Here is a 17,849-nt window from a genome sequence, read left to right as displayed (position 1 = left end):
AAATCTACCAACAAACTTATATATTATGTTTACTGTCACAGTAGAGAGATCCCCTTCTACTGTTCATTTTGATGCTCTCTATTCAAATTGAGCCAACCTACTTTGGGTTGGTAGAAACAGCCTTTATATCACCACTGACTACAGTTCTCATTTATAATTTAACACAAATCCCCTGCTGATTTATCCCTTTGAGAAAAAGTTAGTGCAAAACCAGTGCAAAATCCCTTTCAAGCCATTTTAAAAGGTTCCTGTCAAATGTCACAAGGTCATCCTTCTAACATGAACAGATGCAGTTTGATGTGAGGCCATCGGTTTTACGTACATTGAATCTTATAATCTGGAGGTAGGAGGCGTATGTGAGAAAGAGGAATGCGTCCAGTGTCACCATCGTCAAATTCCACCGTTATCAGATCTTCATCTTCACCAGGGTCCGGACTCCCTAAAGAAAGGGGAGAAGCAGAAGGGGAAAGAGGGTTAGGAGCAAAGCTAAGGGAAGGACTGGAGTTCTGGGTTGTGGCTGGAAGGGAATACATAGGCAGTTGGATACAGTACAGTTAATGTTAGATAGCATGTCACTGTAGAAAATAAATCAGAAAATATACTATATCAATTGGGAGATAAAGTAAAACTAGCACTGCATGAAGAATGCTATCAAATCCTCACAGTGACATATCTGACAAACAGGGACTTGAACACATAATTTTGGATGTCGCTCTGGTGCAGTACTTAGGGACTGCTGCACTGTCAGTGGTACTGTCTTTCGAACAAGACATCAAATTTAGACCCCTACCTGCTCCTTTAAGTAAATGTATAAGACCCTATTGCTTCAAAGAAGAGGAGGGGAGTTCTGCTTGAAGTCCTGGCCAATATTTATTCCTCATCCAACACCAGAAAATGTATTGTCTGGTCATCATCGCATTGCTGTTTGTGGGATCTTGCTGTCCAAAAATTGGCCGCCGTGTTTCCTATGTTATAACAATGATTACACTTTTAAAGCACTTCATTGCCCACAAAGCACTTGGGGGTGTCTTGAGGTTATGAAAGGCGTTATATAAATGCAAGGCTTTCTTTCTGGGTCACTAGCTTATTGCTGAATAGTTGCTCAATCAGTTTCGTGCAGTGGTTAAGAAAGATGAAAACACACTCATTTTCATTTATTGATTTTTTTCCCCTCCCATTTACTGATTGTTTATTTTAAGATTGCTCCTGAACTGGCAACTTGTTACTGAGACTCTTTGCTGTGCCCACATATCCATAATTTCCCTGTGTCCATTCCCAGCAGTTTGGCTGGTGCTCCAAGTAGGTCCACCCAGTAGGTTCAATAAGGAAATGAGTATTTGTGGATCCTTCCTTAACCATAAGCGCCTGGCAATGCATCAATCCAACAGGACTTGAGTTAGTCTGTCTGTAGGGGGAGTTTGGAAGCTAGCAGGAGGTGCTCTTATTTGGTAAAATCCATCAATTGGGGGCATTTACTGTGCTTTAAGAATCTTCCCCACCCTAGCCTTGCAAGGTGGGTATCACTGAAAAAGAACGGACAGTGTACACAGTGATAACAATTTGCATTTATATTAGTCAAACAGTCCAAGGCACTTTGCAGGAGCTTTATGAAGTTAATCTGATACTGAACCATGTAAGGAGATATTAGGACAAGAGACCAAAAACTTGGTCAAAAACATTAAGGGCAGAAATTTCCCCCCGTTGGGGGGGGGGGGTTGTGCAGGGGCGGGCGCGAACCCAATCGGCGCCCCCGATTGGGGCTGCGCCGTTATTTTACCCGGGAGTGCTGTGCGCTCCCTGTGTGGGCGGTGGGGAGGGAGATTCCCTGAGTTGGGGCCTGCGCGTGTGCGTGAAAGAGTGCAGAAATCCCCCTGTGGCAAGGAGCTGCCTCAGGGAGATTAAGCTTGGAATGAAAGTATTTATTAAAGTTCAGAAAAAAATTATTCAGACATGTTCCCTCATGTGACAGCGTCGCATGAGCTGGGACATGTTCATCAAATGTTTGAAAATTCTTTAATTAATTAATAAACCCTTCGTGAAACCTCTTCCCGCCCGTGGGTGAGGTTTCATGAAAAATGTGAAGGCCGCCTGGGCTCTTCACCTGCCCACCAACCTTAAGGTTGGATGGGCAGCTCAGGCTATTGTTTTAATTGATATTTAAATGGCCTGAACAGGCCTTTGACACTTTGGCGGGCGCATAGCCGACTTGGCTGCGTGCTCGCCGAACTGAAAATCTAAATGGCGCGTGGTGACGTCAGGACGCACCCCCGATGTCACTGCTGTCAAGTTACGCGCCGGCGAGCAGGCCCCACCCCTGCTCGCCAACTCGAAAATTCTTCCCTAAGTGTTAAAGAGAGAAGGGCCTACGTGGGATGAAGAAAAGAAAGAATAAAAAAGAGGCCATGGAAGTGATGATCTCAGATCTGGAGCACCAGCCAAACTGCTGGGAATGGACACAGGGAAATTGTGGATATGTGGGCACAGCAAAGAGTCTCAGTAACAAGTTGCCAGTTCAGGGGCAATCTTAAAAAAAAACAGTAAATAGGGGGAGAAAAAAAAATCATGAAATGAAAATTTAGAAGTTGATATACAGGAAGTACTCAACACGATGTGGTGTTCTCTGGCTGCGGGAAGTTGAATCACATCATTGAAAAGGGAATTAGAGCGTTATTTGAAAAGGAAGAATGTGTGGCGTCATAGGGAGAAGAAAGGAGAATGGCACTAAGCAAATTACTCATTTGGAAAGCAGGAGCTGACGATGGGCTGATTGGCCTCCTTCTGTGCTGTAATGATTCTGTGACTCTGTGATGTGGAGTCAGGCTGGACCTTTAGTGACTATCTTGTTCAAGCCTGGAGTTTTAATGAATGCCGAAAACAACTTCAAATTAAGAATCATGTGGACTCAAGATCAGCTGCTGTGAGCAAATAGGAATTTCTAACAGAATAAAAAACTCAAACATTCTCTCAGTTAAATCAGGAAAAAGCCTATCAACAAACAATAATTTGAGCACAAAACAAAGTACACAAAAAAAATATTCTTTTGTCAACTTTTTGCTGTCAAGTTCTAAAATTAAATCATTGCTCTCAAAGAATGAAAGATGCATTTTCTGATTCTATGTTTTGGCTCTGTTATAATCATGCACATGTGACATTTCACAACAGTGAAAATGAAAATGAATATTACACCTCGAGTGAAAGCATTGCCTGTAGTCTGCTTTCTGGAACCACTTAGAACTGCAGCTTAATACCCAGTGTGTTACGAAGCTGCATAGAACATAAAGGCCCAGGTTCAATCCCAGCTGTGGTGAGCTAGTTGATCTCGGTGGGGGTGTGGGGAAGGGGCGGACGTAGTGGCCACAGTACAACTGGGATTCAGTATCCCCTGCCAGAGAAGGGAACAGTCAGCTGGGGTTCCTGCTCCTGATTGCTAACCATTATCTTCAGTTGGCATTGTACATGAGGATGGAAAGTAAAGGAAAACACAAACAGAAATAGCTGGAAAAACTCAGCAGGTCTGGCAGCATCGGCGGAGAAGAACAAAGTTGACGTTTTGATTCCTCATGACCCTTCAACAGTTCTGCCAGACCTGCTGAGTTTTTCCAGGTATTTCTGTTTTTGTTCTGGATTTCCAGCATCCGCAGTTTTTTGTTTTTTATTTGGAAAGTAGAGGATGTAACCAGACTCATCTGTGATGCCTCCTGAGGTCAAATAACCTGTTGGCACTCACTGCCTAGGCTTACAGCGAAGAACAGTTCCTTGGAAGAATCGGGCCTAAACTCCTGAATTACCCACTAAATCTCTCTGCCTCTCTATCTCCCACTCCTTCTTTGAGATGCTCCTCAAAGCCCACCTCTTTAGCCAAGCTTTTGGTCACCTGTCCTAATATTTTTTTCATGTTTGGTAATGCCCCCATGAGGAGCCCTGGGTGTTTAATGACTCTGAAGGCGCTATATAAATGTAGGTTATTGGATGGCAGCTGGAAACCAGCACTATCCCTGCACTAGGGGACGGACAGTAAGTTGAGCAGCTGATATTCTACTGCAACCCAACTTTATTGCTTGTGAGGAAAGAAAAGGTCCTAGTCACCCAAACATAAATGTTGGAAATGTCTGTGTTCTGTTCAGGGAAGACCATCATCCTGGGTGAAATATCTCACTGGGATTGGTGCTCTTTCTGCAAGATCTCACTCTAGTCCATGGAATTCTATCGTGACTTTGTGCTGCAGAAATCTGGAAACGTTGCAAGTTATGAAGGATTTCTACAGGTGGAGAGTAAAGTGAGATTTATACCATATCCCTTATACATATTGAGGCAGGGGTGGGGGCACGGTAATTCTGTTCAGAAATCAAAGCTTGATTAGAGTTTTATTTTTTATGCCTTTCTAATGGAGATGATTACAATTGTGGCTGGGGCTGAAATGCTCAATGTGTTGTGTTGCCTTGGATGCCTCTCGCTTCTCTCCAGATGTGATTAGCCACCATCTTGAGAATCCCCCAAGCAGGAACGTAGAATGAGATCTGAGGGGTTTTTTTTTTTTACAGCTCTGAAGCCTATTTTCAACACCTTCCTGATCCATTCTGAGAGATTTTTTTTAAACATAGGAAGATTGCCAAATATGCTTTAGACTGCAGTACAGGGGAAAAAAGAGCAGTAGTTTTTCTGGTTCCCTTCTAGGTAGCCAGCTGCAAACGTTGGTGTTCCCACTATAAAGGGAGCTGAGTATAGCAGATTTATGGCAATAATTAGAGGATAGCAGTTATTACAATGTCAGCCCACCATGATAAATTCCTGTACCACATTCAAGAGCGAAGTGATAAATCTGCCCTGAAAGCAAATGGCCCAAACACTTTTAAAAAAAGTTACAAGCTTCGAAGACCTTCCTGTCAGTTTTAAGGATCACTTAACCATATTGGTTATTCCTCTTAAGTGCAAGTTCCTTAATGCTGATTTATTCTAATCAATAGATGGGATCAAAGGGCTATGCAGCAACCAGCAAAAAGTAAAAGGGAAAACTCCTTAAAAAACGACCTTTTCTAATGTGGGATTTATCATAATGCATATAAATTGATCTGACAGGTTCAGTAAGTGCTGAACCCAGTGGGATTAAAGTGAATGTTAATTTTTGCATTTTACAGAAATCTCAGTGGATTTTATTTTGTTCTTTCTTGGGATGTGGGCATTGCTGACAAGGCCAGCACTTATTGCCCATCCCTAATCGTTCATGAGAAGTCCATGTGGTGTAGGTACACCCACAGTGCTGTTAGGGAGGGAGTTCCAGGATTTTGACCCAGTGACAATGAAGGAACGACGATATATTTCCAAGTCAGGATGATGAGTGACTTGGAGGGGAACTTGCAGGTATCTACTGCCCTTGTCCTTCTAGGTGGTAGTGGTCGCGGGTTTGGAAGATGCTGTTGAAGGAGCCTTGGCGAAGTCCTGCAGTGCATCTTGTAAATGGTGCACACTGCTGCTACTGTGCATCAGTGGTGGAGGAAGTGAATGTTTGTGGCTGCTTTGTCCTGGATGGTGTCTAACTTCTTGAGTGTTGTGGGAGCTTCATCCAGGCAAGGGGAGAGTATTCCTTGAAGATGTGGGCAGGCTTTGGGGAGTCAGGAGGTGAGTTACACACCACAGGATTCCTAGCCTCTGACCTGCTCTTGTAGCCATAGTATTTAAATGGCTGGTTCAGATGAGTTTCTGGTCTATGGTAATTCCCAGGACGTTGATAGCGGGGATTTTAGTAATGTTAATGCTACTGAATGTCATGGGAAGGTGGTTAAATTCTCTTTTGTTGGAGATGGTCATTGCCTGGCACTTGTGTGGCATGAATATTACTTGCCAATTATCAGTCTAAGCCAGGTTTGTTGCATGCAGGTACAGATTGCTTCATCGAACCGGGTTGATTCAGTATCTCACCCAAGTGACCATTTTTGGAATGAGGGCCTAGGCCAGAGCTTCCCAAACTTCTTCCCAATCTGTCCCCATTTTAATTCTTTAGATTTGGTGTGGCCCCAGAGTGAAAACCAAGAGTTGTTGAGTGAGGAGGAGTGGTGCCCGATTAAAACAAAATAGCCAGAAAGAAAAAAATTTGGGCTTGCTCGAGGCAGACACTGAGGTGCAAAACTTATTCACTCCCCTCCCCTTTCAAAGAACTGTGAGCCAGCAAAAAAAAAATTCAGCTGCTCATATCATGGAGCCAGTACCAGGACCTCCCTGAAAGTCTCCACTTGACTGCCATTATGAACTGCCATTATGACCTTGTCTCCACCATTACAACTGCCAATACAACCTTGGAGCTTGCAATACCAAAATCTCATCCCATGACTTCCCACTGGGGGCCCTGACCCATGGTTTGGGACCCCCCCTGGCCAACAGAGTTAGTGTTGGCTATTCAGACAACACCTGATCCATTTTTTGCATGAGATAGTAAACCTGGTTTGCCCTCTCAGGTGGACATAAATGCCACTTTCAGAAAGCATGGGAGTTCACGTTGGTGTCTTGCCCAATATTTATCCCACAAACATTATTACTAAAAAAACTACTTAGTCAGTCAATATTTCATTGCTGTTGCGGGATCTTGCTGTGTGCAAACTGACGGTCACATTCCGATAGTGACTACACTTCAGTAATACCTAATTAGCTGTGATCTGCTTTGGGATGTCCTGAGGTCGTGGAAGACGTTATATAAATGCTAGTTTTCTCTTTTGTCAGATTGTCACAGGTTCATACTTCTCAGTGGCTTCTTGGGAGCTGGGTCAGGCTGCTAATTTCCCACCCTCCCTGAGTGGTCCAAGAATGCTGGGCCTGATTGCATCGCCCCAGTGGATATCAGTAAACAAAGTGCAGGGAGGGAATGTATCTAGAGCCCAACCTCTATCTGTCTGGGTCAAATACTCACTGGATAAACAGCTGACCAAGCCCAGAGCAATTTACTGGATTGACTCAACTGGATGACATTTCCCCATTCTCCAAGTTTTTTATGTTCCACAGCAGACCTCCCCTCCCCTTCACTCTCCTTCCCTCATCTCTCCTCCACCTCCTGCCCCCTCCCCTTCACTCTTCTCTCACCCTCTCCTCCTCTAAATCCCCTCCCTTGCATCTCCCCCCCCCTCTCCTCCAACTCCTCTCCCCACTATCCCCCCTCCCCTCTAACTCCCCTCTCCTGTTGCTGAGAAGATGTCATTTCAAACTCTTTCTAAAATCTTTTGGGAGATGAATACATTCTGCTAATTATAAATGCAGAGAGTAACGAGAGTTGTTTTTTTTGTGCTCAATGGAGAAATCAGTATGCATGAAAAACTGAACAGATCCTGCGATCAATGCACTTCAAGGCGAACCCATTAGAGCCGCCATAGCTGAATCAGCATTAAGCTTTCATTCTCATACTTCCCACATGGGAAGTCTGATGTCACTAAGTGGGGCGTTTTTCATTAATGACAGCTTGACAAGAAGGGCCCTCTGTTTGGACATTTATTCTGGGTTACAAATAAACAGCGACAGATACCTCTGACAACGGTTCCTGGGTACAGGCAGCGATACTGTTGGCTCCAGTAGGCAGCAATTCGGGTGCCCTCAGGCAACAGCCTCACAGAGGAGGGCTTAACATCAATGATCTGCTTCAAAAGGATATTGGGAGAAAAACAAGATCTAAAATTAAAGCCACATTTGAATTTCGGATCAATTCAATTCTGACAAGCCAGGTGCTGATCTCAACAGGAAGGTGATATCCTTAGGCCGTCCCTGACTGACTTGCTAGTTGAAAAAGTTGTGCTTTCGAAGAGCAGCAAATCAATTCATCCAGTAACAGGGGACAGGATTTGCCCAGCCCCCGGGAGGCAGGGAAGGAGGAGTGCACAGGAGGCTGGGAATATCACAGGGAAATGGGTTGGATTGACTCCCAGCTATATCCTGCCGTTGGCGAATTTTACCAAAGGTGGGACTGGAATTGGACAGGCCACCCCTCCCAATGAGGCAAGTAGTCAATTTAAATATATAAAGGGTCCTATCAATGGGCATTTTACCAGGCCGCCAGCAGTGGATCGACCCCCATCCCCATCCCCCTGTCACGTGAGGAAGCTGCCAGCTAAATAAAGGCGGCCTCCCAGCGACAGCCCGGTGAGCGGAGGAAAGCTTTTTTTTAAAGCAAAAAGGGGGTCTGAAGGCAAGGCAGGCAGCTCCCGCAGCCTCAACAATGTCCCTGGAGGGACAATCCCCTCTAGCACTCAGCCCTGTAGTTTTTTTCCCTCAGCGGTGGCCTCCGCTCTTGTTGGCGCTGCTGAGGCTGGTGAGCTGCAGGCCCTCCGATTGGACCAGCTCCTCTCGGGGATGGGCCAATAAGTTTCCACTGGCTGCCCATGCATGCTGACGACACGCTTTTCCTGCCAGTGTTGGGTCGTCCACCCAATCTGCAAAATGGAGGCCACAGGTTCTACACCAGGTATTTCCACAAAAGCACTGGGGCGTTCGTGCAGTGAGGTACATCTCGCTTACACTGCCGGCAAATTTCCAAACTTCAATCGAGCAGCAGCTGAGCATGTGCAGTTTGGCACATGCATGCATTGTACAAGGCAGCAATGCTGTTTCTGAGGTGAGGAATATGGTACACAGCGTTGCCATCACTGACTATTTACATTTCTGCCCTCCTCAAGATACCTCAGAAAACTGCCTGGTGAGGAGTTCCTGGTGCCCCTGACAACGGGAGCTTGGCCCCACGATGTTACAATGCTTCAAGCTGTAAACTGGGGGTGTAACTTAAACAGAGCTACAGTGGTGTGGTACACCCCACACAAAACAAATCTCATGATTTGTGTCAAAACAATAGGCAATAGGGAAAATCCATAAACAAATAATTTAATTTGAAACATACTTCCAGTGGAAAATCACATCAACTCCTGACATTAGTACACTGGGCTGCTATCATAAGCAGCAGTCTGCAAAGAGAGGTTCTTGCTATTGTTCTCAGACATTTACAGCACAGAGGAGAATAATTCTTAATTTAAAGTTGGGGCAAAGACATCAGACACATTGAGGAGTTTTTAACCATTTTAATCTAGCTGGATGTTCCCTGTCTGGGTTCCACAATGAGTGTTTTCACTTTGCTATCTGCACATCCAGGACTGAGGGAAAGTTGACATGAGGTTGTAACTAAGTCAGGCAGCGTGTCCAAAACCCAAACCTTTGAGGAGCTTTATTGCTAATCAAAAAAGGTTAATGAGCCTCTCACCGCTTCCTGTAGGAGCTGTTCCAAGGAATAAATATGAGGACGGTTTCCCCTCTCTCCTTCTACAACCACACGATATCTAGAACAGAAATTTAAATGTTTTAGGAGGGGCAGGGTGTTTACACACCACAATCTTCTGCACTTTTCTATATTTTCGCTAGGTTTCTTAAAGTCAAACCCTTATGGTATATGCAGAGTTGTAGCAGGAATTTAAACACTTCTTTAAAAAAGCAATCACTGTCCTTTCAACAACTGTTGAAGAGGATTTGAAATAAAGGAGACTGGATTCAAATCAAGCTCAGGAGTTTGTCATTTTAATCTCAATGGGATGTCACTTGTTACTCACTGCAAAATAAATGCAATTTTCTGCTTTCCTTTTTTAATCCAATGAAGTCTTGCCTTCTGTGTACAGGTAACATGAAGGACATTTTGTAGATCATTACTGATTGTTATCGTCTGACTTTAGTGACCCAGTCAAGTGTTCCTTTGGTAAATGCCAGAACAGTGGCATCCATACACAAACACAAATTTCAACTTTGTTGCACGTGATATTGCCCCACTGAATTTTCATTTGTACGTACAAGCAAAAAAAACCCACACACACAGATAAAGACAATACTAGGCCCACACATGTTCATCATGTTTGTCTCTCCCCACCCTCTGTTCCAGAAAGTGATGACTCAAGTTGCGGTAGTATTGTTGCATGTGGGGTCAGAGGCGCCTTGCAGATTTAGTTACATGAAATAAAAAGGCATTTTGACATTCACTCAGTACATTGAAAGTATTCCAAGGCAGCTCTGGCTGGAATGAAATGGTCAGAGCTTTTTTACTGAAGGAACACTCAACAGGTATTTCACTCTTTGGGTCGCTTCAGTTTTACACAAAAAGAAAATGTATCAAAAGGGATATATATTTTTACACATAGTACCTTTAACGTTTTAAGAAAGACTTGCATTTACATAGCACCCTTCATAACCTCAGGGCGTCCCAAAGTGCTTTACAGCCAATGGAATACTTATTGAAGTATTACCCTGTTTATTGTAGCAAACTCAACAGCCAATTTGTGTTCAGCCAAGTCCCAGAAACAGCAATGTTATAATGGCTAAACCACTTGTTTTAGTGATGTTGGTTGAGGGATAAGTAATGGCCAGGACACCAGGGACAACGCCTCTGCTCTTCTACAAAATGCGCCATAGGATCATTAATGCCCATCCAAGATTGCAGACAGGCTTTGTTTCAACATCTCATCTGAAAGCGGACACCTCCGACAGTACAGCACTTCCTCGGTACTGCACTGGAGCATCAGCCTATATTGTGTGCTCAGCCCCAACCTTTTGACTGAGAGCTGAGGGTTGCTACCCCCAGAGCCTCTGCTGGCACCTTAATCCAGATGTAGTGCTACTATTCTGGCACAGCGTAGCTCTGCTCTGATCAGGCCTGTGTTCCTCATGTACTCTAAACTTATTTCTGTTTCAAACCCTCTTTGTTGAACTTCTCCCTTGAAGTTGGAAGTTAATCATTTGAATTGAAGAGGAAGATGAAATATATTAATTTGTTTTGGAGCTATTACAGGACAGGCATTGTTTCTGCTGAGTTCAGTTCTAGTGCATATCAGGCACATGATTACAGCATGGCTCCATAGTTACATCAGTATAATGCAGCTATTGAAATCAGACAGATACAACACACAACAAATATGCTCTCCCAACCTTATTAGGGATGTGACTGATTCTTCAATTTTTTGCATTGCTCAGACTTGGATGTCCAATAGGTGAAAACGCGAATGGCTTCCCTCAGCAAAAACAAAAAAAAAGGTGTTTATTTGTCAGTCCCAGGCACCAAGAACTGATATGGGCCGTGGATTACATCCACAGTCCTGGAGTATAGGACAGTTCAATCGTGTCGTCAGCCTTGGCTTAGTCAGTCGCACTTTTGAGGTAGAAGGTCGTGGGACCAAGCCCTGCTCTGAGGCCTGAACACATATCCTACACTGCTGATGGAGCGCTGCACTGTCACAAGTCCCGAACTTTGGCTGAGATGTTAAAATGAGGCCCTGGGCTGAATTTTTGAAGCAGGAGCCATTTGGGTCACCAACCCACCTCCGAGGCTGGGTGGAGGGAATCTGATTAAAGTTTCAGATTTTCACATGAGCGCTTAATTGACATGGAGATGGGCTTCCTGTCCAAATAAGGGTGGTGGGCAGACTCTCTAAGCTGGCCAATCAGAGGCCTTCCAACTTCAGAGGAGCACCCTACTGTAGCACAAGGGAACTAACTGTGGGGGCACTTCAACAATAAGGTGCACTCTCAACCACCTTTTAAAAAACACAATAAGCAACCAGGCCACCACCGTGTGGGTTGGGGGTAGGGGCGAATCCCTCTATATTGACTATACCACCACCCAGGCAAGCAGGGAGTGCCTGTAGGCCTGCCTTAAGCACTGGCCCCTTGGCCTGCCACTGGGTACCCGCCTCCAAGCAATTGATCTGTCCCACCAGGTTGGAAAACTGGGAAATCCCAGTCAGCCCCTTAAGCTTACCTTTAACAAGGTCTAACTTCCAATGATCCTTGCGCCTCCTGCTTCAGGAAGGTGCTCTCTTCCCCCTGACAGCACCAAGTCTGTGCTTGAAATAAATGGATTCTGACCCCTAAAATGGTCACAACTTCAGGAATGAGCAAATTTTCTGATTGGAAGCCGGCAGCGTAAACTGTGCACATGTGGGTCATGGAATCACCGGGCTACAGGTTCATTTAGGACAGGTTTTTGTCGTAAAATTGAAAGCATGCCAGAAGCATGAGAATTAGACAGATTTGCCTCAGGCAGGCCTTGCGTAATGAAGGGGTGGCCAGGGTGCCCTGAGCATTGCTGCCACATCGCTCACCCAACTCCAATTTCCAATTGTCAGCCATCTGGCTTTCAGGCAAGGACAGCTGAAACATTGCCCTCTAATGTTTAAACAATGCCCATTTCAATCCTTTCCTTTTGCTGACACAGCTGCCAAACTTACATATCAGGAGAGTGGACAGTTTTCACGTATCCGGCATAAAGCAGCTTATCATCCATTGGAATCAGCACCCGAAGGCCATCCTTCAACTCATCCTTGTCAATCACACACGAGCGAGGAGCTGTGGAAAAAGAAAGAAATCTCTTGGTAATGCCTAAGTGATGAATCTCTGCATTCACCCCCAACTGAATATAATCCCATCAACAACCATAAAAACAACTTGCAGTTATAGAACACCTTCAATGTATCCAAACATCCCAAAGTAATTCACAGGAGCATTATCCAACAAAACTTGATACCCAGCCATGCAAGGAAATATTAGGTAAGATGACCAAAAACTTGATCAGAAAAAGAACTTTCAAGGAACATTTTAATGGGGAGAGGGTTTGCAGAGAGGTGAGGAAGTCCAGAGAAGGAATTCCAACGCTTAGTGTCTAGACTGCTGAAGGCACAATGGTGAGACGTAGCACATGAGGCCAGAATTGGAGGAGCACAGAGATTTCAGAGGGATTTAGGGCTGGAGGATGCTACAGAGATGGGGAGGGTGGAGGCTTTCAGAATGGTTTAGATATCTGCATAAATCCTAAAGGAACCCGACACTTAAGGTGCCTTTTCCTGGGAACAATCAGATTGTGTGGAAAGCGGTGACAGGGTGTCAACCGCTAAGGATTTCGTGGACTCAGGCCAGACTGCAGGCAAAATCCCTGCTGTCTCCAGGCAGTGAGTCAGAATAAAGCAATTCTTAGACGCAATTAAGAGGAAGCTGGAAAAATAGAGGAGGAAGAAAGGAATAGAAGGATAGGATAAGAAGATGAAGTAAGATGGAAGAAGGAACATAAACATTGGCTCAGACCAGTTAATCCAAATGACCAGTTTGGTGCTGTAATATTCTATGTACACTGGTTGAAGAAAACATATACTTTTTTTTAAGAACAGTTGTTCCAAGCATTGAGAATTTTAAAGTTAGTCATTTTCCTCTGAGGCCATTTGTAAGTAAAAAATGAGGCTTCCAATGGATTGGCAATAATTTATCTTGTCAGGTAAAAGAAAAAGAAAAAAAAGATCAGAGGTAACATTTAATATTCTGAGAACGACCAGTCCATTATGTGAAGTAATCATCTCTTGCAAAGGACTTGTTCACAACTGTGACTTTGCCACCTGTCAAAACGCAAGCATCTAGAAAGGACTAAGGAAGGATAACTAACACAGGATAGAATGAAGGGCGCACAAAGGGCATAGAGGGGGGTCACTCAGCAGAGAAAAAATCATTCATTTCAATAGCTGAGCCAAGTCATAGGAGTGAATAAAGTCGTTTGTAAAGAAAAGGTAATAATACGTAAAATGACCCAGCTTCATAATTAGTTTTGGCAGAAAAGTTCTGCAATGGTTATTGTACTACCACATGAAGTTATGATATAGGACAGTGGTTTACTTCCATTTTCTCCATTCACTGAATTTGAAGGTTTGTATTATAAGCCTCACTTTCAATTTAAAATGACAGCTACAGTCATCCTGCTATTAGGACTTGTTTATTTCAACAGGGACATCTGTTGAACAACTAATTTGATAGACATTCATCCATGTTTAAGTATTGGGGCACTGAAGAGAGTTGTTTTTGCTAGGGTGTGTTTTTGGGATTGTCATCTTTTGTCAAGTCCAAAATCAGACTTGCAGCACAATAGGCAGAGGGTGGAATAATTCGGGTTTTGTTTTGCTGATGACAGAAATTCATCTTTAAGACCTTAATCTTTCTCATAAAGTAAGGAACTCATCGGGAAGAGGGAAAATCATACTGTACAGCCCAATACAACATGACCATCCGCTCCAAAAGCAGCAGCTGGCAATTCCAGCGACTGTCACTCATCTGCTGGTGCCTCGTATAGACGCCACATGTCCTGAATGGAGTTTCAGCAGGGTCCACAACCCATGGGTACCAACTAACCTGGTGTTGAGGGCCTCTCGATGAGCATGCTCAGCGGTAGGTTCTCATCTTCAGAGAAGCTGCTGTCTTGGTTCTGCTCGAAATCTTCATCAGCCGCCATACTTTCCATGAGTTTACTGACAGCACCGCCCTTGGAACGTGCCTGCTGAAGAGACAAAGCAAGTAAAAAAAACTGCTATAAAAATGCAAGTCTTTCTTTAAGTGTCATTTTTTGGTATTGTAATTTTTTAAACAAATCTCACTGAACTTTTCCCTCCATCCTAAAGACTTCTAACTCAGTGTTCCACATGTTCTGGTTGCAGAATGATACCTAACCCAAGGAACCAGTGTGTATCTGTGTGTCCCACAAGCAAGTTCTAACAAACAGCAATGAAATTAAAAACCAGATTATCAGCTTTAGTAATATGGGATAAATATTGGCCAGGAAAACAGGGCTATTGGATATTTTACAACCAAATAAGAGGGCAATGAGATCTGTATTCAATGTCTCATCCAAAAGAAAGCGCCTCCAGTAGTGCAGCACCTCTTCAATACTGAACTGAAATGTCTGTATAGATTATGTGCTCAAGTCTCTCAAGTGGAATTTGAACCCACAACCTCTTGTCTCTGAGGTGACAGTTCTTTCCATTAAGCCACAGCTAACACTTTAAATGTAGGTGAATGCACAAATGTTTGGTGGTAAGGAACCAAAGTATAGAAGAGAAAGGAGGCCCTGTTGGCCTTCTTGGGTGGATACTTGTTAGAATTTGCCTGAGTCCTATGGTTAGTGTGATTATCAAAATTTGAATTTATGTTAACATCAGTTATTGCCAGAACAATGGGAGTAGGAACTATAGCAGACATGTTGGCTACATCCCAGATCAGGTGTGAGTATCGGGTATTGGCCAGAACATTGGAAATACACAAGCAGTATCACTGAACTATGTGAGACAAGAACATAAGAAATCGGAGCAGGAGTAGACCACATGGTCCATCAAGCTTGCTTTGCCATTCAATTGGATTGAACTCTATTTTCCTGCCTGCTCCCCATATCCCGTGATTCCGAGAGATCAAAAATCTGTCTATCCCAGCCTTAAATGGAGCATCCACAACCCTCTGGGGTAGAAAATTCCAACGATTCACAACCCTTTGAGTGAAGAAGTTTCTCCTCACCCCAGTCCTAAATGATCAGCCCCTTAGCCGGAAACTGTGACCCCATGTTTTAGATTCCCCGACTAATGGAAATAATCTCTCAGTCTCCACCCTATCAAGCCCCTTCAGAATTTTGTAACTTTCAATGAGATTGCCTCTCGTTCTTCTAAACTGCAGAGACTGTCTAGGTCACCCTGCTCCTTTTGTAATATTAACTGCTTCACAGCTAAACCAACAACACGGCCATTAGGTCAAGTTGAGAGATTGGACTAGTAGGAGCTCGCTTCAAAATACATTCTGTGTATTGGGATATTAGTCACAAAAAAGTTACACAAGATATCAGGGAATAGCTCCTCTAAGGTCAGAACTCATGGGACAGTTGGACATCCAACATCTACAGAGGCCGATTTTGATCATCTTGGGTCTGCAGGCGAACCAGGTTGCAGGAATCTATTGTATACCATTAATAGTTATAAAACTTTGGGTGTCTGGGTAATAAGCTAACATGTGGACAACACAGTTAAGCCTGAATCACGAGGAATTATTTAACTATGTTTAAAAGATTTCCTAACAACAATAAAGACTCTACAGCATTATCCGTAGACAGCAGCTGGGTTTTCCCCAGTGCCGTGGCCAATATTTATCCCTCAGTCAACATCAGCAAGGCAGATTCTCTGGTCGTAATGGCGTTGCTGTTTGTACGATTTTGCTGTGTGCCATATAGCTGCCGGATTCCCTACATTCCAACGGCGAACTATACTTCAAAAAACACTTTGTTGACTGTAAAGGTCTTTGGGATATTCTGAGGTTGTGAAAGAGGCGATGGAAATGCAGGTCTCTCTTTCTTACACAATGAACAGAACATTTATTAAGCATTCGGATTGGAGTTGGGATTTGCGAGGCTAATGTGAAAAAAGAATTGTGTGTATCAGCTTGGTATATGCCTCAGTAAAAGACAGAAACAAGATACTGCTTTGTGTTAGAGGGAAAGGACACCTGTCAAAATAGATTCCAAAAATGTCCTACGCTTAAAAAAAGAGAATGGATTGAGATGCAAGGGGTCAGCTGAGCACTTGGTTTGGATGCTGCTTTAAAACTGCAAGAAAATCTGTAAACGTACAGTTATTATCTGGAGGAGGTCCACTTTATGAAGCAAGCAGGAAAGCTGCAGTGAAACGGGGTTAGGTGGAAATGTAGGGTTGAGGTTACAATCAGATCAGCAATGATCTTATTGAATGGTGGAGCAATCTCGAGGGGTTGAATGGCCTACTCCTGCTCCTAGTTTGTATGAAATTCTTTGTTAGAATGGGGTGTACATTGATTTTCTTTCCATCATCCCTCACACTAAGATGTCAGCCATGGCTCCATTGGCAGCACTCTCCCCTCTAGGGTCAGAAGGTCGTGAAGTCAAGTCCCACTCCAGGACTTGAGCACAGAAATCAAGGCTGATGTTCCAGTTCATTACCGAGTGCTGTGCTGTTGGAGGTGCCATCTTATGAATGAGATCTTAAAACAAGGTCCCATCTGCCCTTTCAGGAAGACATAAAAGGTTCCAAGATACTATTTCAAGGGCACTTATTATCCCCAATGTTCTGGCCAATATTTATGCCTCAACTAACATCACAAAAACAGATTATCTGGTCATTATCATATTACTGTTTGTGGGAGCTTGCTGTGCGTAATTGGTTACCATGTTTCCCATATTGCAGTGGCTGCACCTCAAAACTGTAAATTTGCTGTAAAGTGATTTGGGACATGCAGTAGTCCTGAAAGGTGCTTTATAAATGCAAGTCTTTTTTCAAAAATACACTTTAACATGCTGAATAATTCCATAACATGATTGGAACCAGAAAACTGTGTCGATTCTCTGATAGGTAAAGCTCAGGTGACAATTCCTAAAGCCCTTGTATCATATTCTTCCCTCCACTAGCTTGATTTTCAGTGGGCTAGGACCTGCCTAAGCATAGTAAATAAGGAGATGCATTTAAGGAGAAGCTAGATAAGTACATGAGGGAGGTAGAAGGTAATATTGATCAAGTGAGGAGGGCTGGGAAGGGGGGTGTGAGTGTACAGAATGGACCAGATGGGTAGAATGGCTTTACTTTCAATGTAATGTTCTATGGTGTATGACAGCATTAAGTGTTTCTACATGAAGTTTCACCATCGGAAAATTCACCCAGATATTTTCTTGCTGCCAGAACTTTTAATTGAACTAAAAATTGTAAACTTGCTGATTATTTTTGGGGTAAAAGTGAGATTGCAGTTCTTAAAGGATTCAAGACCGACAGTATATACACAAAAGATGCACAAATCTGTATTAATGTAATAAAATTCCATAATACAATCCACTGTACATTAGTACAAGAGTATTACCTCTTTTTTTCCATCCTTTGCTTTCACTTTGACTTTGTTCTTTTTGCAGGGGCTGGTGCTGCGTAGGAGACTGACCCTGGGTTCAGATGGGTTACTCGCCATCTGGGCTGAGGGCAAGCCAGGGGACAATGGCTCCTTTCCTTTCTTTCTCTGAAAGTGGAAAACACAGCAGCAAATCA

General features: G+C 43.6%; 1 protein-coding gene across 7 annotated transcripts in view; it reads right to left on the bottom strand.

Moving 5' to 3' along the window:
• The window catches only part of tnrc18 (trinucleotide repeat containing 18), a 161,728-nt gene that overhangs the window by 16,100 nt on the left and 127,779 nt on the right, over nt 1–17,849 (bottom strand). For 5 of the 7 annotated variants that reach the window (XM_041205765.1, XM_041205768.1, XM_041205770.1 and 2 more), the window contains 6 exons: nt 17,671–17,820; nt 14,167–14,311; nt 12,228–12,345; nt 9,224–9,299; nt 7,505–7,613; nt 323–439 (listed from right to left, as the gene is read on the bottom strand). In XM_041205765.1, coding sequence (XP_041061699.1) covers nt 323–439; nt 7,505–7,613; nt 9,224–9,299; nt 12,228–12,345; nt 14,167–14,311; nt 17,671–17,820 — 715 coding nt within the window. The remainder of the gene's footprint in view (nt 1–322; nt 440–7,504; nt 7,614–9,223; nt 9,300–12,227; nt 12,346–14,166; nt 14,312–17,670; nt 17,821–17,849) is intronic. The other 2 variants (XM_041205767.1, XM_041205769.1) reach the window with 1 other exon arrangement.

The sequence above is a fragment of the Carcharodon carcharias genome, chromosome 15, assembly GCF_017639515.1.
Source record: "Carcharodon carcharias isolate sCarCar2 chromosome 15, sCarCar2.pri, whole genome shotgun sequence".
Taxonomy (NCBI): Eukaryota; Metazoa; Chordata; class Chondrichthyes; order Lamniformes; family Lamnidae; genus Carcharodon; species Carcharodon carcharias.
This window is presented reverse-complemented; position numbering and strand designations above follow the sequence as displayed.